General features: G+C 41.1%; 1 protein-coding gene across 4 annotated transcripts in view; it reads right to left on the reverse strand.

Moving 5' to 3' along the window:
- Window positions 1-25894, reverse strand: part of Pik3c3 (phosphatidylinositol 3-kinase catalytic subunit type 3) — a 117774-nt gene that overhangs the window by 17932 nt on the left and 73948 nt on the right. For all 4 annotated transcript variants that reach the window (XM_045135035.1, XM_045135034.1, XM_045135031.1 and 1 more), the window contains 8 exons: window positions 25286-25353; window positions 18234-18339; window positions 16372-16488; window positions 15598-15729; window positions 9501-9629; window positions 8718-8787; window positions 6673-6737; window positions 1379-1463 (listed from right to left, as the gene is read on the reverse strand). In XM_045135035.1, coding sequence (XP_044990970.1) covers window positions 1379-1463; window positions 6673-6737; window positions 8718-8787; window positions 9501-9629; window positions 15598-15729; window positions 16372-16488; window positions 18234-18339; window positions 25286-25353 — 772 coding nt within the window. The remainder of the gene's footprint in view (window positions 1-1378; window positions 1464-6672; window positions 6738-8717; window positions 8788-9500; window positions 9630-15597; window positions 15730-16371; window positions 16489-18233; window positions 18340-25285; window positions 25354-25894) is intronic.

Genomic DNA, 25894 nt, shown 5'->3' on the forward strand with positions numbered 1-25894 from the left:
TAAAAACAATCTGTGCTACTCTAAGTTCCAACTGGCCTATCCTCTGACTTCTCATGTCACTAAGCTGCACCTTTGGTTAGTCATTATCTGAAACAAGAGGACCTCTACATCTGTCAAGTTATTAGGACTTTTTTATATCAAAGGCTAAATTAAGCTTCAGGGACTTTAATTATAATGTATGTATAGCACCTCTCACTTATGACAGAATGTTAGCTATGGCAACAAAGAATGATCTAAGGGAACATGTACCCTGTCAATCATACCACAAACCCACAACCACGTTATCTAGAAAAGGATAGAAATAGACAACGAAAGAACCTCGATGTGCTTGCTGGCAGACAGAAAAGTAAATGCCCTCTCTTGAGTGATAACTTTTAACCTTTTCATCTCCAAGTGTGGAAACCTTCCATTTATTAAAATTATGCAAAAGGAACTTTATAAATAGTATTTGGAATTCCCTATGTAATTTCAGGGTGGCCTTGAACTCACAGGGATCCTCCCACCTCTGCCTCCAGAGTGCTGGGATTAAAGATATGCGCCACCACGCCCAGCTGTAAATAGTATCTTTTATTTTTCCCATGATGTATTTTCTCATTAGCACACTGTAGTATTCCAGATGTTTTCATACTACATGAACCCTGAGTTACAGGAGCCTCCACGTGTGCAAGATGTGATCAGGGTGACGTGAGGCACTGACAGTGGTTTTGTCTGATATTTCCATGGGTGCTAAAATATATACAAGTCTGGAAATATTAGCAAATGACAATACTGTAGCTTTGTAAAAACTCAGTTTCATATGTTTGCAAGTTGTGTCATCAGGATGCTAATGATAAAACACATTGTGGGGAAAAAATAGTATTTACAAAGCTCCTTTTGCATAATAACTGAGCATACTGTTTACCTAGTCTTGATAGCAAAACACCAGTGACTTCTACTACCAACATTAGACCTGGCCATGCAGCAGTATCAGAATGGCCATTGTGGTAGTTTTAAATGGATGTCTTCCAGTAGATTCAGTTTCATTAAAACTTAAGATTTCCAGCTATCTGGGTGGAGGAGGTGTCACTGGGTGCATTTTACGGTCCAGCCCTAAGGTGTGGTGGTGGATTTGAAATTCCAATGTAAAGATATGCAAAGTGCCTAGATCCAGGGGAGCTCCTGAAGTGTGCTTTGCGGCTTCTCTCTGCTTGGACCTGTGAAAGCAGGCCAGTTTCTTTGCCATTATGGAATTTGCCCTGGACTGGTAAACATCAATAAATATCCCTTCTTCCATAATTGTGCCTGGACTAGAAGTTCTCAGCGAACCTGAAGCTGTGTGCTACAGCCATCTTTCCTTTACTCAAATGTGTCAGTGGATTTTAACTGCACAAAACCTTACCACAACTTTTAACGTAAGTGTCCATGACTTCAGCACTGATACCATTTGGCCCAGTCTCACTTGGTGCATGCTTCCTAAAAAAGTTCTGAAAGGAACAAGTCATGTTTGAGAATTCTACACAGTTAAACAAGTTGGGCATTCTGAAATTGTAAATCATGAACAAGTGAATATCTAGTTAAAACTGAACTAAGTCACTGCACAGTTGAATGCTGACTGAATAAAACAACGGGAGGTCAGTAATGAATGAGTGCAGAGAGTCTGGACACACTTGGAAAACTTTCTCTGCTCTACCTCTTCCCTCAGACTATCAGCCAGACCCACTCCTCTCTCCTCAGACTATCAGATGGACCCATTCTTTTACACTGAGCTTCTGATGAAAAACATGCAGGCCATGGTCTTTGGAAGTTCAACTAACAAACTGTTGAACCAAGGTGATGCTATGTGCTCAGTTGTATAAAGAACTCCTCTAAATTGCTAAGGAAAGTAAAAACAACACACAGGAACCTGGGCAAGAAATTCACAGAAGGGCCAGTCATGGCAGGGCACACCTTTAATCCTAGCACTCGGAAGGCTATCCTGGGAATACATAGTGAATTCCAGGTCAGTCTGGGCTAGAGCAAGACCCTGCCTCAAAAAAATACAAAATGAAATTCACAGAAGGAACAAACAAGAGCAAATGACTTCGTTTTGTGTGTGTGTACATGTGTGAGGATATGGGCATGTAAGCATATGTAGAGGGTAGAAGCTGATACTGGGTGACTTCCTCAACTGTTCTCTACTTTACTGAGATACGGTTTCTCATGTGAACCCAGAACTCACCAACACAGCCAGCATAGCCACCAGCCCAACCAGCGATACCCTATCTTTTCCCCAGCACTGGCTGCCACACCCACCCAGCACTTACATGGGTGCTGTGGATCTGAATCCAGGTTCTCATGCTTGTGTAACCTATACTTTATAGACTGAGCCACCTTCCTAATCCCCATATATGTTTTCAAGTGCTCAACACAGTGAGAAAAATCAGGAAAATGCATCAGAACCACAGAAGAGATATTAAGCTAAAACATGACCTACAAAGACCAGGGAAAATGAGCAGCAGGGAAAACAAAGTTACTCTGAAAAGTTACAAAGTTACTCTGAAAATAGCATTTAAGTTCAAATAAAGCTGAAGAAGAGGGCTGGGAGAATGGCTCACTGGTTAAAGGCACTTATTTGCAAAGCCTGACAGTGGGTTTGATTCTACAGTACCCACAAAAAACTAGATGTACAAGTGGCACATGCATCTGGAGTTCACTTGCAATGGAAAGAGATCTGGATGTGCCCATTCTTCTTTATCCCAGTTTTTCCTTCTCCTTGCAAATAAAGGCATAATTGTTTTCAAAGATGAAGAAGATGGGCTGGAGAGATGGCTTAGTGGCTAAGCGCTTGCCTGTGAAGCCTAAGGATCCTGGTTCAAGGCTTGATTCCCCAGGACCCACGTTAGCCAGATGCAAAAGGGGGCACATGTGTCTGGAGTTCATTTGCAGTGCTGGAAGCCCTGACGCACCCATTCTCTCTCTCCCCCCCCCTCCCTCTCTCTCTCTCTCTCTCTCTCTCTCTCTCTCTCTCTCTCTCTCTCCCCCTATCTGCTTTTTTCTCTGTCATTCTCAAAAATAAATAAATAAAAATGAACAAAAAACAATTTTAAAAAAAAGATGAAGAATACCTGACCAAGTAGGCTTTATCCCAGAGATGCAGGGATGGCTCAACATACGCAAATCTATAAATGTAATACATTATATAAACGGGTTGAAGGACAAAAATCACATGATCATCTCATTAGCCGCAGAGAAAGCATTTGACAAAATCCAACATCCCTTCATGATAAAAGTCCTACAGAGACTGGGAATAGAAGGAACATATCTCAATATAATAAAGGCTATTTATGACAAGCCTATAGCCAACATATTACTAAATGGGGAAAAACTGGAAGCTTTTCCACTAAAATCAGGAAAAAGACAAAGGTGTCCACTGTCCCCACTTTTATTTAATATAGTTTTGGAAGTCTTAGCCATAGCAATAAGGCAAGAGACACACAAAAAGGGATACAAATTGGAAAGGAAGAGATCAAGTTATCATTATTTGCAGATGACATGATTCTATACATAAAGGACCCTAAAGACTCTACTAGCAAACTGTTAGAGCTGATAAAAACCTACAGCAATGTAGCAGGATACAAAATAAATACACAGAAATCAGTAGCCTTCATATATGCTAACAACAAAAACACAGAGGATGAAATCAGAGAATCACTCCCGTTCACAATTACATCAAAAAAAATAAAGTACCTTGGAATAAACCTAACCAAGGAAGTAAAGAATCTCTACAATGAGAACTTTAAAACACTCAAGCGAGAAACTGCAGAAGACACTAGAAAGTGGAGAAACATCCCTTGTTCCTGGATTGGAAGAATCAATATTGTGAAAACGGCAATCTTACCTAAAGCAATCTACACATTTAATGCAATCCCTATCAAAATTCCAAAGGCTTTCTTCATGGAAATAGAAAAAACAATCCAAAAATTCATTTGGAATCATAAAAAACCTCGAATATCTAAAAAAAAAACTGAGCAACAAAAATGAGGCTGGTGGTATCACCATACCTGATTTTAACCTATACTATAGAGCCATAGTAACAAAAACAGCATGGTACTGGCACAAAAACAGACATGTAGATCAGTGGAACAGAATAGAGGACCCAGATGTAAGCCCAAGTAGCTATAGCCACCTGATATTCGATAAAAATGCCAAAAATACTCATTGGAGAAGAGACAGCCTCTTCAGCAAATGGTGTTGGGAAAACTGGATATATATCTGCAGAAGGATGAAAATAGAATCTTCTCTCTCTCCATGCACAAGAATTAAGTCCAAATGGATTAAAGACCTTAACATCAGACCGGAAACTCTGAAACTGCTAGAGGAAAAAGTAGGGGAAACCCTTCAACATAATGGTCTTGGCAAAGACTTTCTGAATACAACCCCAATTGCTCAGGCAATAAAACCACAGATTAATCACTGGGACCTCATGAAATTACAAAGATTTTGCACTGCAAAGGACACAGTGAAAAAAGCAAAGAGCCAACCTACAGAATGGGAAAAAATCTTCGCCAGCTATATATCTGATAGAGGATTAATATCTAGGATATACAAAGAACTCAAGAAGTTAAATAATAAGGAATCAAACAAGCCAATCAAAAAAATGGGCTATGGAGCCAAATAGAGAGTTCTCAAAGGAAGAAATACAAATGGTATATAAGCATAAAAAAATGTTCTACATCACTAGTTATCAGGGAAATGCAGATTAAAACTACATTGAGATTCCATCTCACTCCTGTCAGATTGGCCACCATCATGAAAACAAATGATCATAAATGTTGGCGGGGATGTGGAAAAAAAGGAACCCTTCTACACTGCTGGTGGGAATGCATTCTGGTCCAGCCATTGTGGAAAACAGTGTGGAGGTTCCTAAAACAGCTAAAGATTGATATACCATATGACCCAGCTATAGCACTCCTAAGCATATATCCAAAGGACTCATCTCATTTCCTTAGAAATACATGCTCAACCATGTTTATTGCTGCTCAACTTATAATAGCTGGGAAATGGAACCACCCTAGATGTCCCTCAACAGATGAGTGGATAATGAAGATGTGGCACATTTATACAATGGAGTTCTACTCAGCGGTAAAGAAAAATGAAGTTATGAAATTTGCAGAAAAATGGATGGACCTGGAAAGGATTATACTAAGTGAGGGAGGTAACCCAGGCCCAGAAAGCCAAGCGCCACATGCTCTCTCTCATATGTGGATCCTAGCTACAGATGATTGGGCTTCTGCGTGAGAATGAAAATACTTAGTAGCAGAGGCCAATAAGGTAAAAAGGAGACATAAAGGGTAGAGAAAGGAAGGGAGGAGGATACTTAATAGGTTGATATTGTATATATGTAATTACAATGATTGTAATGGGGAGGTAATATGATGGAGAATGGAATTTCAAATGGGAAAGTGTGGGGGTGGGGAGGGAGGGAATTACCATGGGATATATTTTATAATCATGGAAAATGTTAATAAAAATTTTTTAAAAATTTTAAAAAAAGATGAAGAATAATTGTCCAATGAACCAGCTGAAGTAGTTACATAGAGCTGATGAGGATCCAGTCAGTTTATAGTCTGTGTCCACAGTTTAAAATGACAATGAGGGGTTGGATAGATGGCTTAGTGGCTAAGGCATTTGCCTACAAAATCTAAGGACCTAGGTTCAATTCCCCAGTACTCAGGTAAAGCCAGATGCACAAGGTGGTACATGCATTTGGAGTTTGTCTGCAGTGACTAGAGGCCCTAGCATGCTAATTCTCTCTATATATCTGCCTCATTCTCTCTCTAATAATAAATAAAAATTAAAAATTATAATGAAAGGACAGTATAAATAATCAATACTTTTATGAAATAGTAACTTGAACACACTGAACTGTCTGATGCTAGACAGGCCCATGAACCAACTTTTAGCTATACCATGACCAGAGTTTGTTACAGGGTAAGGATATGTATGCAACAGGAATGGATGGAAGAACTACAAAGAAAGATCAAGAAGAATTCATGCACAGGCTTCCTAACTCTCTCCTCTAAGCAAACAAAATGAACATAACTTCCCACTGACCAGGAGTTTTCAAAGTTTAAAAACTGCCATCAGGGCTACAGAGAAGGCTTAGTGGTTTAAAGCACTTGCCTGCAAAACCAAAGGACACAGGTTCAATTCTTCAGTACTCATGTAAAGCCAGATACACAAGGTGGTACATGTGTCTGGAATTCGTTTGCAGTCACTAAAGGCTTTGAAACATCTATTCTCTCTTTCACTATCTGCATCTTTCTCTGTCTCTTAAATAAATAAATGAATAAATAAATATTTTTTAAAAACCTGCTACCGTATGGGAAGGATTTCAGTGTAGAACTGCTAAATAAAAACAAAAGTTGGAAATGGCCAAAATGGTCATCAATTACATGGTTAAAAATAATACACTGCATGATTTTCATACTTTGGACAATAAAGCAACCATAAACTTTCAGTGTTTACTTGTTCTCCAGGTAAAAACTATCCCCCTATCATGTGCTTTACATTGTTCAAAGAACTGAGATCCACTGGCTGACAGAATATCCAAATGTGGAGAGATGGGTGGGAAGACTCATTGTTAATGCACTGACTGAGTCACTTATGAGAACATACTGATGAGCTATGTACGTACTGAAGTTGATACCATACCTGGATGCTTCCCTCTGTATCCAGAACCTCAGCCACAGGAACTGACTGGATAAACTGCATGAAGCCTGTGGAAACATAAAACGGTATCGGCACATACTGGGTAAGTGATGGAAGTCAAGGGACCTGCTCCACAATGGGACATCTGTGAGTACCTGCCAGCTTTACCTGGGCCCTGATGGCCTTCAGGGAGTCCAACTAATCCAACCTTTCAGTAGAATTTCTACTACAGAACATGAGAAACATATCCAATAACACACTTTTTAATCTAGCACTGTAAATGTCTTCTCTTGTAACCTTAAATAATAGATAGAATTAAAAACATTGCAAATTTAAAATTGCTCCAAGAAATCTGGAGCTCTGGAATGCAATGACCTAACTGAAAGCCGTCTGTATGTCACTGGGTGCTTCTGTCTGGTGTTCCATCTTGTTATTTCCTGAAAATGACAGAGGAACATGTAAGCCCCTTCAAACAACTAACAAACTGGCATGTGCAAAAGAGAGGGGTTGATAAAGAGCATAAATCTACAAATATATGACAAAAAGTGAATGAGAAATGGTATTCAGTATTCTACCACTCATGAAGTAGCTCTGGTGAACTTGATATTGTTAACAATCTGTAGGCAGAACCCCTGTACAATAAAGAATGTCTCATTTGCTCTTCCATCACACAGAATGTTTGCATCATTGATTCATTCACAAGCATTTATTGTTTTTCTACCATGCAGCATTTAACTATGCCACAGAAGTACAGACACTTGGCTCAGACTACATATCTCAGAGCTTCTAAGTTGTCTTGGGACACACACTGTGAATGAGAGATACCAGAAAGTTGAGGAGGAGATGTCAACTCCAGAGGTATTAAAGGGTATCAGGCATTTATTTAAGCTGTGCTTTTAAGAATAATACAGCTCCCAGGTATGGTGGTATACACCTTTAATTCCATCACTCAGAAAGCAGAGGCAGGAAGATCACAATGAGTTCAAAGTGATTTTGAGACTACATAGTGAATTCCAGGTCAGCCTGGACAAGAGCGAGGCCTTACCTGAAAAAAACATCACCACACCCCCCCCCCCCAAAAGAATAATAAAGCTAACAGATAGTTACAGTTCTGAAGTAATACATGCTCATTATGCATGTGAAGACTAAAAGAGCATGGTACACGAGAGAGAGAGAAATGGGAGCCAGGGAACAACATCTACCAAACAACTAAGCAGGGACAGTGACAAAAAGAATGCTTGAGAAGGATTCAAGGTGTGGTACACAAGGATATTTCCTATCCTTGATGGCACTGCTGTCATTGTTCCACAGCAAATGCAAGCTACAAATAAGCTTCTGAGAGACAGACAAGCGAAGCACGGGCTCTTTTAGGAAGAGCATCCTGTGCACAGGGACAAGAGCCATGGAGCCATCCCAGACTGGGGAGTGGCCACAGGCAGGGGGACAAGGTCAGTCACTTCGTCTCTATGAAGTAACTACAGGCAGAAGCACAAACCTGCAGGATTTACAGCAAGCCCTAGCCAAGAGTTCTTAAGGACTCTTGCACCAAGCTTCCAGGGGTTAACTCAATCTCCAAGACTTATGCATGAGATATATACATACATACACGTATACACATGCAAATACATACCAGGTGACAGACATTTACGGAGTGGCTTTCATAAGCAGAGCACAGATCAAAGCCTTGCTGGGTGACTGTCACATGACACAGTAGATTACAGTGAAGAAACCACTGAGAAGCAGAGCCAGTATGAGGCAAAGAAATGTCACAATGGTGACACATTTGCTCATAATTTCAGGAAGTAAAAAGAAAGGAGGAAGAAAAGAAAGAGGAAGGAAGAAAGGAAAGAGGGAGGGGGACACAGGAAGAGAAGAAAGAAGGAAGAAAGGGAAGGAAAAAGAAAGGATAGATAGTAGGCCTGGAGGAAGAAGACACCTCAGCTGGTCTTCAGTGACATGTCAATAATTCCATCTTGTAAGACATTTAAAAGGGAAGAGTATATGCCCTGGAAATTGAAAAACAACCAGTCACAAATAAATAGACTTACCGTGCTTTGTGCTGGTGGCCAATACCTTGTACGGCGTCAGTTTCAGATCCAGATTCTCTTTGCGAAGAAGCTTTGGAGCAAAAGATAAAGCACACTGAGTAGGTGACAGACCACCAGAGTTCAAGGACATACTGTAGAGGTTTTAACATGAGCCGGGTGGATCTGGGAGACAATCCTAATATGACTGCACTGATTTACTTCAAACGAGCCCATGTGCTGGTTGTGCTCCATACTAACTCTGTCATCAGTCCACACAAGTGTTCTTTCAGCTGCTTTATACTGACCTTTTTGGATGTAATGTGCTATAGAAACAAAGACCTAAGGGGAAACAAGTTCTTTAAAAGTGAGACAAGGATGAAGTTCTTTCTTAAAGATTGAAGATTTAACAGAAACAACTAAGTGTGACTGTGAGACTTTCATGCGGAAAAAACACGTACAATTTCACTCATCAGAACAGCCATTCGAGCCAGGTGTGGTGAGGCATGCTTTTAAACCCAGTACTCAGGAGGCCGAGGTAGGAGGATCAATATGAGTTCAAGGCCAGCCTGAGACTACATAGTGAATTCCAGGTCAGCCTCTGCTAGAGAAAGACCCTACCTTGAAAAAAAAAAAGAACAGTCATTCTGAAGGGACAAAAACAAACCTGTTCAAGGTGAAGTGTAGACTGAGGAGATTTCCATCTTTGTAACTGAGTGATATAAATATTTCTGTCTCTGTAAACAGATATGCTAAACTATAGTTTCTAAAATCCAACGATAGTTCTGCCTACATAAAATTATTCACCTTGTCCATGAGTGAGATGATTTGCAGAATAAGTTGATCTTGGCGCAGATCATCACCGTGTTTGAATATAACTGGGTATTTGCCTCCATCTTCTGTCTTAAAGAACAGCTGAGCTGGCATAAGAGCACTCTGTAAGAAAACCACACTGCCTTTAAACTGGAAGGAAACGAGTATGTGAAGACTTACTGCACACAAGAGGAAATGCTGACACAGTTAAGTGCACAGGAACGTAGGGCCTAAAGCAACAAGATGTGCTCTCAGTAAGACATCCAGGCTGCCACCTGGAGGATAGTGGCTAGCAATGAGAAGGCCACGTGGTAAAAGAACAGCAACTCTGGGAGTAGAGTTTCACAGACAGGGATCCAGCCCCCTGCCTGGACTGGCTGAGTGGCCAGTGTGGGTTCTGTGGCCTGCTTCCTCATCTGTAAAACAGCCATACCAGGCCACCAGAAGCCAAAGTCTGGAGCCCAATACAAAGCTGTCCACGTGTCTGCCACGTTCTTGTTGCTGTGCTGCTTCACATGCATCAGGTGACGTGTTAATACCACTGCTTCTGACAGCAGCTATGTGCCTCTTGTGCAGCTTTCTGTTTCAGAATCTTTTAAATGAAAATCTCAAACATCTGCATCACTTATCCTAAAGTAATAATTAGCTATCTTCCAGAATTGATTCTCTTAAATGTCTAGACTAGATGTGATACATGTTTAAGTAAACAAGAAAGGAAACTAAAACTGCCCAGAGAATCATGTTACATCTCATGGCAAGGGATATTCTGAGAAAGACAGTCCAAGAGCCTTCCTGAAGATTTTCATAACAGAGTAAATATTCTATAAAGATGAAAATTAGGGCTGGAGAAATGGCTTAGTGGTTAAGGCGCTTGCCTAAAAGCCAAACGACCCAGGTTCAATTCCCCAGAACCCAAATAAGTGAGATGCATGGCATATGCAGCTGGAGTTCGTTCGCAGTGGCTGGAGGCCCTGGCTCATTCTCATTCTCTCTCTCTGCCTCTTACACTCTCTCAAATAAATAAATAAAAATAAAAATATTTTAAAAAATTTGTTGAAAAATCTGTAACCATCCAAATAAATGAGTCACGTAAGAAACAACTGGTGAAGAAAGAACTCCATGGAGCTGGGAAGACAGCTGCACAGGAGCACCCCAGAGGGAAGAGAAATGAGTGAGAGCAACAGGATGGGCTGATGGCAGGAGAGAGCTGGGCGTGGGCATTGGTTTACTCAAAACCCCATGAGATGCATGCCTAAAAACTGTCCTATGACATGTCCAGGGACAAAGCACATAAACCCAAACCCAAGTGGACTAACACCAAACAAGTGGACGAACTTCCAAACACTTAACTTTGGAGGGTTCAGTTAGTAGCCCTGGTGAAAATGCATTTGTCAATTACTGAGCCTTGTTCACAACAGCTTGGGAAGAGGAACTGGGAGTGGCCTTGCTAAAGATAGGTGAGGCACAGGGGAACCTCTCCTCTGAAGGGAAAATGTAGATGGCATCTAACTACCTCTACAGCAAGCAGGGCAAAGAACAGAACCAGAATCTTCCTGATGCTTAACATAGTCCACATTCCATTTAGCTTTGACGCCCAGGTAAGGCTACAAGACGCTCTAGAAACCCTAGAAAGGGCATGCTAACCCTTTCCAGCCAGAAGTAGCTTGTACAAGGACAGGGAATCACACAGTAACAAGGCAGAGCATATACCCCACCCATAACAAAGAAATCTCTATGTCAACTTGATCTGATCAGAAATCAAGTAGGAGAGAGGCCTCTTGGGCAGGTCTATGAGGATGCTTCCAGGAGGGGTTAACTGAGGGAAGATCTTCCCCCAGAGTGGGCATCAGCCTCAATTTAAAGAGGAGCCAGGAAAAAAGAAGGACCTCTTGCCTGGCTACCAGTGCTACTTGCTGCTAAGGGCATCCTTTGTGGACACTGTAGTCTCCAGGACTTCAGGGCCAGAGCGGGACTGCACTGATATCCCTGAGGAGTTACTGGGTTCTCACAGTCTCCAGGTGCATGTAGGTAGTCATAGCCAATGTTGGACTGCTCAGAGAGGATCCCACAAACCAATCTATTAAATCGCCTTTATTATATGTAAAATCGGTGCTGTTCCTCTAGGGAACCCTGACTAGTACACCATTACTTACTAGACTTACATACAATGAAGAAGAATCACTTATGGGTTCTTAAAAGCTCCACAGAAGCAGACACTATTGTAAACACTACACAGTATCTATCCCAGGACCACAGCACCCTATATCTACCTATACAGTAACCACCTCAGAACCACAACTCCCTAAACCTACATACAGGATAACCATCTCAGAACCAGGGCTCCCCAGTACCACAGCTCCCTAAACCTACTTGCATGGTAACTGTCTCAGAACCATGGCTCCCTAAACCTAAGTATACAGTTAACTGATTCAGAACCACTATTTCCTAAATCTAACTACACAGTAGATTTCTCAGAACCACAGCCCTCACATCTAACCTGGAATTTTCTAGAATGCTACTTACGTAAGAATGAAGAAAGGACCACAGGTCTGTATGCTCTAATGAGTGATGTCCTGTGACGTATTACTTGCATTACTTGGAATACAGAAGACTCAATTGAAATGGTTATAGCTGAGGAGAATGTGGGCCTGGAGTCCACCAAACAATGATGCAAACACAGTTCCCACGGTCTGATCTTGAAGCACACATCTGCTTCAGATGGAGTCTTCCACCTTACTGGAAGATCTCCCACACCATGTTTCTAACCCAATCTCTTGACTGGTCCATAGAGAACAGGCACAGGAAGCTCATGCACTGGGGCACTATACACCAGATGACACATGCTGCTGGTGCACTGATTCCTACAGTTTGGCACCAATGGAATGCAAGCAAAAAGAAGAAGTATTTTCACTCTAACTTCTATACTACTATTTTCAAACTGTTAATTGTACCGTTAGTCATTTTTAAGCTAAAGGTTGCATTTTCTTAATGAATTGCTTTATGCTTGTGTGTGTGTGTGTGTGTATGCATCTGTGTGTGTCAGAGGCCAACCTCGGTCATCATTACTCTCAAGTGCCACCTGCCTTTCTTTTCAGATAGGATCTCCCACTGCCTCTGCCAGAAGCTTATCAAGTAGGCTGGATACACCCACTCGTCCTTCCCAGTGCCGGGATTACAAGCATGTGTCACTATGCTTGGCTTTTTTATATGAATTCTGGGGACTGAATTTAGGTACTCATGTTTGTGAGCAACCTGACTAAGCCATCTTCTCTGATATAAAAATTTTAAATAATTAAATAAGTTGTAAGAAATATTTAAAGTTAAGGTACTTGGATGGCACACTGCTCAAGACCCTGAGCTCAAGCCAAAACAAAACAGTTGTGGCTAGGCTAGGTGTAATGTGTAACCCTGCAGCTCAGTACCCAGGCAGATCACAGCTTGGAAACCGGGCACCCTTGTGAGATCCAGACTCAAGGAGGAAAAAGGTGGTTGAGGGGGGAAAGCAAAATGAAAAGGTAATCTGAAAACATTTTAAAAGAAACAAACTACCAATAATGTATATTGTTTTCTGAGATTTATATATTAGCTGTGTGCACTTGCCAAAACAGGCCACCTTAACATAACTCTTGCAATATTTCATTGTAATAAAGACTATCTACATGAACCATTGTTCTATGAGCCCTCCTCCCTCTTTTGATGCAAAATAACATTGAATGCAACTTTTGCCTTTGCAATGCCAGAATCGCAGAACCAACAGCACTGAGTTCCCCAGAGATCCTGCAGTACAATGGCCAGCACAGACACTGGGCAGGTTTGCTGCTCAGTGCTCTGGCTGTGCAGCTCGATGTCACTGTTATCTTAACTGTGCATCTGGCAGCAAGCCTACAGAAGTAAGAGGCATGGGTCAGGAACAAGGGCAAAGCCTACTTGAAAAGTAAGGTGCACAGAGTTGATTTGACACAGATTCTGGGTCTCCTGTCACTTTGTTACCTAAGCTTATGAACCAAATCCACGATGAAAACTTTGCAATATAGATTTGTATAAAAAGTTCTATGCAGATAAAACTGTAACTAGGGCTGGAGAGATGGCTTAGCGGTTAAGCGCTTGCCTGTGAAGCCTAAGGACCCCGGTTCGAGGCTCGGTTCCCCAGGTCCCACGTTAGCCAGATGCACAAGGGGGCGCACGCGTCTGGAGTTCGTTTGCAGAGGCTGGAAGCCCTGGCATGCCCATTCTCTCTCTCTCCCTCTATCTGTCTTTCTCTCTGTGTCTGTCGCTCTCAAATAAATAAAAATTAAAAAAAAAACTATAACTAAATATTATTCAACAAATTAAGTATTAAAATAATGCTCCATGTTCTATGTAGGATCAGAGGATGAGAGAGAGAAGGGTTAATCAAAATTAAGGATGCTATGAATAAATCATATGGACACTGATTTCTTCACTACATAAGTAATATATGTATTTAAACATTCCACTTATTGGGGGGACAAATAGAGAGAAACAGAATGGGTACCTCAGGGCTTCCAGTTACTCAAAGGAACTCCAGATGTATGTGCCACCTTATCCATCTGGTTTACATGGGTCCTAGGGAATTGAACAGGGGTCCTTTGGCTTTGCAGGAAAGCACATTAACTGCTAAGCCATGTCTCCACACCAATGTTTAAAAAATAGGGAGTTTGAGCAGAAATACCATAGGATTGCCATAAGGCAGTTTTTGTGCTAAGGGTGGGATATTTCCCAGCAAATTGTTAGTCTTGGAGGCCTTTAATGCCCCCAAAACATTACAGGCTGTTGTTGCTAAGGCTCTCAGCTTACCACAAGAATTAGATGGTAAAGCCACACAGCTAAAGACAGCACACTGAGAAATCAAGCTGGAGCTGAGCTGGAAGCTTTCCTGTTAACTTGTCATGATGCTGAAAAGAGCTATGCAGGCTGTTGGGGGAAGAAAGTCATCAATGTTCTTAACAAGCAGTGGACCCTGCAAGCTCTATGGATGTCCATCCAGGACAAATGTGCCAACTGGTGCAATGGGGGCATGTCTGTTAGGGAGCAAACCAACTGCTCTTTGGACCAGAGGCCAGCTCTTCACGTGAAAAGTTATGCCTGATACTGAAAACTAATCAAAAGCCTATGCCGGGGAGGTCATAAAAGCCCTAGGAAGGAAAATATCACTATTGTCTAGCTTAATGGACATAAAATGCCCACCACACTACCCTTTGTATTCTTATTTTATGCCCAAATAGTAATGCTACTCTCACTTTTGATAACAAAAACCTCTTTGCAGATGGTGGTGACCACTGGGGTGACATAAAACTCACCAAAGTCCTAAAAAATGACAGTGGCATGCTCAGCACTAAATGAGACATAAGGTTCAGGGACCATTGTGAAAGAAGTGACAAAAACAATTTAAGAGCCAAAGGAAGGGAAAGGATTGCTTACAATACTGACTTCCAGACAGAAAGTGACTGTGGCACTCATGACCTCCTCACAATGGCTGACACTATGTAAACACACAAAAAAATTATAGTGACATCAAAATAGAAGAAAGACTGGTTGGAAAGAAGGGATTCAGTGGAGGGGAGATTCAGGAGTGTGCTAGGAGGGGATTATAATGGTATACTGTATGTGTTTAGAGGTTCTCTATAAAAAGTTGAAAAAAAATAAAAACCCTTCCAGAGATATAAGCATACTTTACAAATTCCATTAAGAAAGTCTCTATAGGGCTGGAGAGGTGGCTTAGCGGTTAAGCGCTTGCCTGTGAAGCCTAAGGACCCCGGTTCGAGGCTCAACTCCCCAGGACCCACGTTAGCCAGATGCACAAGGGGACCCTACACATCTGGAGTTCATTTGCAGTGGCTGGAGGCCCTGGCACTCCTATTCTCTCTGTCTCTCTCTCTGCCTCTTTCTCGCTCTATCTTGCTCTCAAATAAATAAATAAAAATTTTTTTTTGAAAAGTCTCTGTAATTAAAACACAAAAGATTTTAAACAGCAATGGCAAGTGAAAGGTACAACTTTACATAAATAGAAACAGTCTCTGCCATTGGCAGTTGCGTCAGATTCAATCATTCGCATTAATGACCCATCAGTTACCTTAAACAGTGTTGCTGTTTCTGGGATTATTCCCCTGATTTTCACCTGGGGCTCTAAGGGCAATGGAATCAGCTCCACATCTGACAAGTTCATCTTCTCATTATCTCCAAGCAAGGCCTGAAGTCTCTCATTCTAGAAGAACAAAGCAGAAAGGAATACAGGGGTAAAATGGGAAAAAAAATTAATAAATGGGCTCTGATAACTTTAAAATATTTGCAAAGCACCATAAATGCTCAGATTGTAAGAAGAGAACAGAACAGAGCTGTATGTAACAATGGCTTCAGAATGCTTCTGTAGCAAAAGCCCTGACAGGTATACACCGTATGATGGTGGATGAGTCCCTCCTCCTCTGCGCTGCCCACTCTTCATGGGATACTATACCTCACAGAACTGAAGACTAGATGTATCAAGATGCAAAGCTACAAAAAAGGGCCCCTTGTGTAGTCAGTGTTTGTAAGTGCTCCTATAATTATGTAATAACACACTTATTTAAACTTAGGTGCGGTGGCTCATGTATGCATTAACCCAGCACTCAGGGTCTAAAAGGAGGAAGATCCAGAGTTCAAGGCCAGCCTGGAATATACAGCAAAGTCATGGCTAGCTCAGACTGCATAGCAAATCTTCATGTCAAAAAGAGTCTGTACACTGTCAACCCAACAGGATAATGGGGAAGACGCATAATTTTATGATACCAACAAGGTAATCATTATGATGCAGGCAGGACTATAATCAAGCCACTTTAGCCCAAAGCAGAAAGCAAAGCCTGTGGCTTACCTTTTTCTTACGGTTCCCGCTTTCCCGCTGGACAGCCTTCATCAGATGCACCAGCCGATCCACAAACGTCTGCTGCGCAGCCAGCAGAGAGCGCATGACTCGGACAGACTTGTCACCCTGGAGACAAAGACAAGAAGTCAGTTCTGTGTGGTTTATAAGACCAAAGTGGCTGAAACAGCACAGCACATATAATCTTTCTCTTACTCTCCTAATAGCTGTCAGCTTCTACACAAAGCATAACAGATTAATTATTTTGATTCGGAGGTAATAAGAAACATGGTTTCTCAGGGAAACACCATTAACCTATTCAGAGCTCAAAAGTGTGAGGGGCCTGAAGAAGTACTGTGCTATCAAAATCACAAAACACAATGGGACAAGGTAGGATTTACTCACCCCAAAATGCTTCCAATCATTTCCTCAATACAGAGACAAGCTCAAGCAATTAAAAATGATCTATTTTTCCAAAGGGAAATACTGGGCTGAAGAGATGGCTCAGTAGTTAAAGGTGATTGACTGAACAGCTTGATGGCCTGAGTATGAGTCCCCAGTACCCACACAGAGCCAGCTGCACAAAATGGCACATGCATCTGGAATTCTTTTGCAGTGGCGGGAAGCCCTGGAGTGCCCATACTATTTTTCTCTGTCTGCTTCTTTCTCTCGGCCCTTCCCTCTCTCAAATAAATAAATAAAGTATTAAAAAAGTAAAAATACCCAAATGCACCATGTTTTCTCAGGAAAACTTTACAAATCACTATGTCGTGATTCCAGTTAATGAAATATTACATATTTTCTCATTTAATTCTCCCAGTTACTCTGGAAAGAAAACTTGGGAAATATTATAACTCCCACTTAAAAGATGGGACAATGGATGCTCAGAGGAATATCACGTCCACGTGGAGTGACAAAAGTAGGGTTAGAAGAGAGGACCCGGGGCTTGTCAGTAAGTTTGATATTCAAGCTCTGTGGTTTGAGACCTGCATTCACGCTTAGTCTCAAAGTACATCACAAAATGCAGTTAAAAAATTTTTTAAGAACCTGAAAGAGGAAATAGCAGTCAAAGTAAAGAAAAAAAAAAAAGAGAGACACAAAATATTTCTGTAGTGAAGTCATAGATGAATGTGAGATTTCTTTTCATTGTCCTTTTGCCCTCTGCTGGCCAAACTATGACACTGCTTTAAACAGCAAATGACAAAAGATATAGTTTACCAATCTGTGGCTAAAGCTGTTATGCAAAATACCTGCAACAGAACTACTGCAGATTTCTGAGACTGGATTGTGTCTGGTTGAAGAAAGGGGGGGAAAAAACAGAACGAGAAATCAAAGAGCAACCATTCACTATTTTGTTTATGTAGACATCTGTTTTATTAAAAATAACAAACCTGGGCTGGAGAGATGGCTTAGCAGTACTTGCCTCCAAAGCCTAAGTTCCCAAGTTCGATTTCCCAGCATCCACATAAACCAGATGCATAAGGTGGTACATGCATCAGATGTTAGTTTGCAGAGTCTGGAGGCCCAGGCTCGCCCATTCTTTCTCTCTATTTGCCTCTTTGTCTCTCCCTTTCAAATAAATAAATAAAGCTAAAATGTTTTTTTTAAGTGTGAAAAATAATATAACAAACTTGCTGTAAAGGGTCAGTATTTTCAGCCTTGTAGTCCTGTTTCCAACCCAGCTATTCCATCTGCTGGTTAGGGCAGTAAAAGCCACATGTAGTCTCTGACTAAGCAACTAGATGTATGAGTATAAACACTGAAATTCAAATTTCAAGTAAACAGTAACCTCCTTTTATGACTCCTCCTCAGCTCAGGGCATGCTAAGAGAAAGCAGCCAGACACACTACTGACTGGGTGTCGCCCCTTCCTACCTTCAGAAGGGCCTGGCTGAATCTCCGCATGACGTTCAGGTACATCTCATGGGTCTTGGGATCCCGTTGCTGGGTATCTTGATCTTCGCACTCCACTATCACATACCTTCCAAACATAAAAACATATGTAAGATATGCACAGGGCATAAAAGGAAACTCATTCATTCTGTGAACACCTGTAGCTGTTCATTAAACCAGATGAACTCGCATTTACAGAAACATGAGACAGAAGTTATGGAACATTCATCAGCAAGCTTTTAACAGTGAGACACGAAACAGGGACATCAACTGTGGTGGATCTGACAGTAACAATGGCAGCTTTTGCACGCACGGCTGTTTCCTAAGTTATGCCATCAGAGCACACATTCTCTAGTTTTTGAAGTACGCAGAGAACTAATGCACCCCCTAAAGTATTTGAGCACTTATCTACCAACTAACTGAGAACAAAAGAGGTTGCGTTCCCATCTGTGCTTTTTACTCCAAAACCACTCTGGAGCTAACCTCTCTCATTTAGGTTTTGAAGCTGACTAAAATTTCAAATTGCAATTTCCTCTCAAAAATAATTTTACCACTTACCCCAAACCTATATGAAATTATAATGTTTTTATTGTAAAAAAAAGCTTTTTATAGAGCTAACAGAGTATTGTTTAAGCCTAAATTGCTTATGCAATTATAAAATCATTCAAGCAATCATTCAAGCCAGAAGCCACTTAATCAAATGTTCAAAAAGGATCTGATGGGAACAGACCATAAAATAAATACTACTTATATCACCCCTGGGGACATACGGCCATACACGTGCACAGGTTCATGAAACTGAAAGAAATGCCCTATGCATATCTGCCCTAGCCTATTTTTACTAAAATATGGTAAGTTAGGAAGCTTTAATTTTCCTTCCAACGAACATGATGTGCTGCTTGATAAGGTCACAATCAACAAGCCTGAAGAGCATGGTAGGGTGGCACATGCCAGCCGTCTTTGCCGTTGGGAGGTGGAAGCAGGAGGATCAGGAACTCAAGGCCAGCATGTACTACATGAGACCCTGACTCAAAATTACCCAACGCACAGTGAAACTTAGAGGCACAACTGGCTGATTGTAGAGCTGAGTTCAGAACTCTAGAGCTGTTTGCCCAGGCCAGCATTCCATCTATTCCACTGAATTAACTCATACTCTGAAAACCAAGGGAAACTTTTCAAGCTCCTAAAATGCTAGTGTTTACCAGCTGCCACCTTACTTAATCATTCACACAACCCCTGGTAAATTCAGTGATCTAGAATGTAAGCATTCTAAGAGAGGTCACGAGCTTTGTTCTCCTTCTACCCTCAGGCTCTCAAGCCTGGTTATATAAGATGTTCTTTTTATGGCTGGATGAGTGTGTGTGTGTGTGTATGTGCGCGTGCACACACACACACACACACACACACACACGCGCGCGCGCGCGCGCATATAAAACCTAATGGATTTAGCCATTCCCTAAATATTGATGGTTCTCAAATAAGAATGGATCCCCTTCAGGTTTAATTTCCATTACATGTCTTGGGGCCTGGCAACATGGTCCAAAATATACTCCTTCTTATGTACCCATCTTCCATACTCTGCCTCTCCCAGGAAGACTATAGCACTCATAGATGTGCTTCTAAGACTTCCTACTCCAGACTATGCTGAGTGTTTCCTTGTTGCCACTGTTAAGCATGGTTAAGACTCAGCACCCTTCCTAGGCTACAGAAACATTGATGTTAGGGGTGAAACTTCAAGCGTTTTCAGCAACCACTGAGGTACGTGATGTAGTCTTATACAAAGAGTGCTTTAAAATTGTTAAGAGTTGTCCCTTCTCTGTTATTGGGGCAAAAATGCACCTGAAAGCAACAGACATCCCCAGTCTCAAGAGGAGCAGAACCTGGTGTTTCTAGGAAAGTGATATGTGAAGATGAACTGTGACCCTAGATCGCCCACACCATTTTCCCAACGAGTTCAAACCCAAAATGCAAGAGTATATTTCTGAGCCTCTGAATACAGAATAATTTTCAGTTGTCCAGAGCCACAAATGGACACGTGACACAACTTAAAATTCATTAGGTCTGCCAGCTGTGGTGGCCCATGCCCCAAGCCCCTGCTCATAATGGTTAAAGCAGGAGGATCCTGAGTGGGAGGCCAACCTGGCCTGTATGACGTAAACAAAACCCCATCTCACTAACGACAAAAGCATGAGAAAATCAAATAGAACCAGAACCTTCTTTCTCATGGAGTTATTCAGCCAGGTGAGCAGAGGCTGCATACACAGTTCTGAAGACCATTTATACCACTGCATGAGTTTGATAAGCAGCTCTGTTCTATGTTCCTGGGGTACAGATGATAAAAGTAAACTCCAATTGCCTGGGTATGATATTCCAGAATGCATGATTATTTCTTGAAGACATTTAAGAACTTCTGAAAGACAGTGATTTGAGGCTGGGGAGAGAGCTCAGCTGGCAGTGTTTAGCGTGAAATCTTGGAGACCTGAATTAGGATTCCTAGAACCCATGAAAAAGAAAGCTGGGTGTGGTAGCACCCTGGGAAGCAGAGAGGGCATCCCTGGCTTGCTGCTTAGCTGTCTAGCTAAATGAACAGGTGAACTTCAGATTCAGTAAGAGACCATGTCTCAAAAAAATAAGATGCAAAATAAATAAATAAATAAGGTGGAATACTCTTTATGTCCCCTCTTCCAGTGCTCTTTCTTGTTGATGAAACCAAAATTAGAAAAATCTGGGAAGCTAACATTGTGCAAACTGCCTGGAAGTAGACCTTGTATTACTTAAGTAAAAAATTATGTCTTTGGCATGATTAAAAAACAAAACAAAACAAAACAAACAAACAAAAACCACACCAGGAGGTAGACAGTAATTGGAGAAAACACCTGCCATCCACTTCTGGCCTCCACATGTATGTGTACATACATGCACATGCAATACATGCATATGCTCACATATACACAACTGTACACAAATGACAGTGGTTTTAAACTAGAAAACTCCATCACCACCTAATTCAATACAAGCCTGGATGGTTAAACTATTGTTTGCCTCCACCACCCTGCATGTTTGGGTTCTTATCCCATGTACATGAGCAGTAAGCTCCGTCCCGGTGAGCTCGCAGATGACCTTAGCTCTCAGGCCTCAGTGGTGCATTCATGTCTTCCTAACACCATGGCTACAGGCATTTCCTGGGCTCAAAGGGATATGTTTGTCCATCTTGATAATGGTTAGGAAATTCAAATCAAAGGGCATATGCAAAGAAAAATCCATCTAAAATAGATAGGAGTAGCATCTCTACACACGAAAGACAAGGTCAGATTAGGACTAAAAGACAAGAGTTGACTCATTTCTGCACTCTCTGTTCATACCTATAACTGATTCTACACAGCCCTGTCCCTTTGAAGGCCGTCTCTTAAAATAGAAGCCCAGCAAAGCTGCCTGGGTTCTCAATGTAAGATGATATCAGCTGGCTCCCTCTCTCCAGGCAATTTCACTTTGTGGAGTAAATAACTTACATTACCTTGAAAGGTCTTGAAGTTATAGAGAACACGTCAAAACATCTGAAGTTTACTTTCATTTTCTATATACCAAAATGGCCATAAAAATAAAAATATTCAATGGTTTATAGATGCTGATGCCTGACATTCTACAGACAGGAGAATCTAACTCCCCTCAGTGCTTTACGGGTGGACACTATTCATTTTACAGGAGTGTCTGTACAACTACAGGCCCCCCAAGGAGTTACAATAGCAGGAATCTGACAAAGAAATCCAAAAGGAAATAGCACAATCAGCTCAAGTTACGTTTTAATACATCTGTTATGACAGGAGACATTCAGCAAGCTACACTCATATTTCACATTTGGTTAATATTTCACACTGCTCTGTCCTGCTCAAAGAAAGACAATAATCATTTTAAACCAACCAGTCCAAATTATTCCCCATCCTGTTATGCAATGCTCACAAAAGCAGCATCTACCAAAGTCAAGAGTCCTTATCAGTATCTTTTCTCCCCACGAGTATTTCTGCATATGTAAGACATGGACTATAAATATGAGAAAAACTATTACTCTTCTCAGAGACTGAACAGACCAGCACAAGCCACTGCTTAAATGACTCAGACAAACAGTAGGAAACACATGTGAAAGTGTGAAGGAAAGGAAGCCTGGGAAGTGGGCCCTCTCCATTACTGACTTAGACTTTCCTGAGTAAATATTTTCCATAATACTGGGTAGCAGACATATATCTAAGAATTCAGATTGGAGCACAGAGAGCAGAAGAAAGCAGGAGGCTGCAGCAAAGGATGGAGTGATTTGGTAATATGAAAGTTTACAATTGACTTTCCTAAGATAAATGGTGATTACAACAAGCCAAGGGCTGCAGGGATGTCTTAACAGTTAAATCACTTGCTTGCAAAGCCTGACAGCCCGGGTTCAATTCCCCAGTACCATGTAAATGTAAAACCAGATGCAGAGCAGCACATGCATCTAGAGTTTGCTTACAAGAGGCCCCCGGCATGCCCACTCTTTCTCTCTCTCTCTCTCTCCCTTTCTCTTTTCCTCTCTCTCTGTCTTTCTCTCTGTGCTTGCAAATAAATGAACAAATAAAGAATTTTTAAAAACCTAGCAAAAATATATTTTGGTTGACATGTTCAATTGATATATTCAAGGGTATTTTAAAACTTAATATGAGGGAAATATATTTTTATGTTTATTATATATATTAAAGTGATAAACTATTTTTCTTCCCACTAATGCAGCCAACAGGGAGGGTAATAAATCACAAGTTCCAATGGCGGAAAATGTCTAATTTAGTTATGATGGTGTTATCAATTTTCCTTTGTTTACAAAGAATCATAAAGGCTTTAACAAATACTGTTTATGTATATACAGGAATCTGTGCTTGTTAAAGGTTGCATAGGTGACTTAATTACTTCTCTTGTGTATGTATGTGTGTGCAGATGTGCACTCTCTGTGGACTTATGTGAAGGTAGGATAGAATGGTGGGTGTCATCCTCTATCACTCTGCCATTTTGTTTCCTGGAGACAGTCTCTCTCACTGAAACTACAGCTGCTTTAATCTCACCAGTGACCCTCAGCAGATCTCTTTGTCCCCCTCAGTACTGTGATTATAGATACCTGTGCTCATACCCAGCTTTAAAAAAAAAATTATATATATATATATGTATGTATGTATGTATGTATGTATGTATGTATGTATGTATATATGTATGTATTTATTTTACAAGAGGGGGGGAGAGGGGGAGGGAGAGTAAGGGAGGGAAGGAAAATATGAATATGGGCATGCCAAGGCCACTAGGCACTGAAAACAAAATCCTGATGCATGTGCCACCTTGTGCATCTGGTTTTATGTGAGTACTGGGTAATCGAACCTGGGTCTGTAGGCTTTGCAGGCAAACACTTTAACTGCTCAGCCATCTCTCCAGCCCCACACACAGTTTTTATGGGGGTGCCAGACAGCAAACTTAGATCTTTATGCTTGTGCGCCAAGTGTTCTTACACACAGATCCCCTCAGCCCTTAGTTGCTGGTTTACTGCAGAGATAGCACACAGTGTAATGTTATCTCTGGAGGGTGAGAAAATAAGCTTAAGCTTGACTCAACCTACAGAAGAGGGAATGATATTTTAAATTCCTCAAGCAAAGCAAAATGTCTTATTAATAATTCAAAATTAAAGCACTTTCAGAATGGACATCTATTGATTTATACTATTTAAGCTAAGGCTGTAAATTAAGTTTAGAATTAGGTCAGAAATCATTTTTGCAGTTACAAAACCAAGTCTGTTAAGGAGTTCTTAAAACAGTATTTGGTTTTTAGCATGCTCAGCCAAATGAAGGCTTGAGGCAGGGATTATCCAGCAGGCTTTACTCTTGGTTTTCTCAGCAAAATTAGAGACTCACTTATCTAATGTTAATCCTAATCATTTCTTTACCTAAATCAATTTATTTACCAGAGGGGCTCCGACTCTTTATGATTCTGGGCCAGATAAAGGGAGACATGTTTCATATGTACTGCATTTCTGTGCCTGTGTTTACTGTTCTCATGAAAGTCACAATTATCCTTGCTCATCTAACCAAACAAGAGAGAGAGAGAAAAGTTCAGTTAATGCATTTTCTATCCCACACCAACACCTACCAGATTCAGATATGAACCATCTATTCCACATCAATAACTACTGTGGAAGTTTGACTGTCTGTCCTGTCCCCCACACAGTTTTTTTATTAAACTTTTAACTTGGATCTCAAGTCATCTGGCTGGAGGAGGTGTTACTGGGGGCGGATCCTGATGTCCAGCCATAAGGTATGTTTGGGGATCTGATTTCCTGCCCAAAAGTATGCAGAGCAGTCTGAGCTCTGGGCTCCTGCTGCTGGGGAGGGAGGGAGAGGGGGAGGGCGATTGCACTTGTCACTTTTGGTGTTTGTGGCTGGTGGTGGTTTTTCTGCTTGGATGTATGGAAGCAGCTTCTTCCACCACTGATGGAACATCCCCTCAATCCTTAAGCTTGAAGTAAACCCCTTCGTCCTATAAACTGTGCCTGGCCCAGCTGTTCATCCCAGCAAGGTGAGGCTGTCACACCTACCGAATTCAGCTGATGGACCGTGTGCCCCACACAAACACCTAAGTTTAGCTGCACATGCTAACTTCTTCAGCTTTAAAATGAAAGAAGGTTATTTTGAGTTTCAACTTTCTACTTTTGCATGATTCCAATGTTTTGGAAATGTAAAAATAGATACTCTTTAAAAATTATAAAAATCATTTATTAAATAGCAAGTGCAAACAGACCAAACTGAAAAGAACCCATTATCAAATCCAGTTATATCTGAGCTCTTGAGAAAATGAGCAACAAGCTAATAAGCACGGCCAGGAACATAGCTGAGAAGAAAGGCAGGTGGTACCGATGCTACAGAGAGGCTTCTGATGACTGTCCTTGTCTGACTGTAAATTGCCTGCATGCTTATAGTATAGGAACACATGGTCCTTGGGGGAGCTATGACAATAAAGAAAACAATATTTTCACATACCAGTATAAGTAATTAGCCAATGTTGAGTTCTTGCAGGCTCTTGATATCAAAAAGGTACATAAGTCTTGCTGAAAAACAAAAATAAAAGGTTGTATTTTATATATAACCATGGGCTATTTAGCAGGAGAGAAATGAGAGAAACAAAGTTGGTCTATTAGTTTTCATCTCAATAACTTTAAGTCAACATCAGATTTTCATTTGTCTTGTATCTCCATCTACCTTACCATCAATGCACTGACCTATACACGTCCGTTCCTCCATCCATCCACTCATCCTGCCATCCACTCATCCTGCCATGCAAAATATGAGAAACAAGTGAATGTGTAAGAGGTTCAGAGTTTCTTCTCATCCAACTGAAATACTTGGTAGCAAGATGAATGGATCAGAGAATGAATGTGCACAGGTCTGAGAGGGCAACTACAAGGTCATCACAGTGGTAAAGCCAAAATGACACTGTACTGAAAGGCCCTGAGCGTGGCTTGCAGCTAAAATATGGTGAACATGAAAGTAGAGACCTAAAAGATAAATAGCTTTAGTTCATACTAATGAGTATGAACTTTCTTTGAAAAGCTGTGATTTCCATGTCCGAGGAAAGACTGGACAGAAGAC

The sequence above is a fragment of the Jaculus jaculus genome, chromosome 15 (assembly GCF_020740685.1).
Source record: "Jaculus jaculus isolate mJacJac1 chromosome 15, mJacJac1.mat.Y.cur, whole genome shotgun sequence".
In the NCBI taxonomy this organism is placed as follows: domain Eukaryota; kingdom Metazoa; phylum Chordata; class Mammalia; order Rodentia; family Dipodidae; genus Jaculus; species Jaculus jaculus.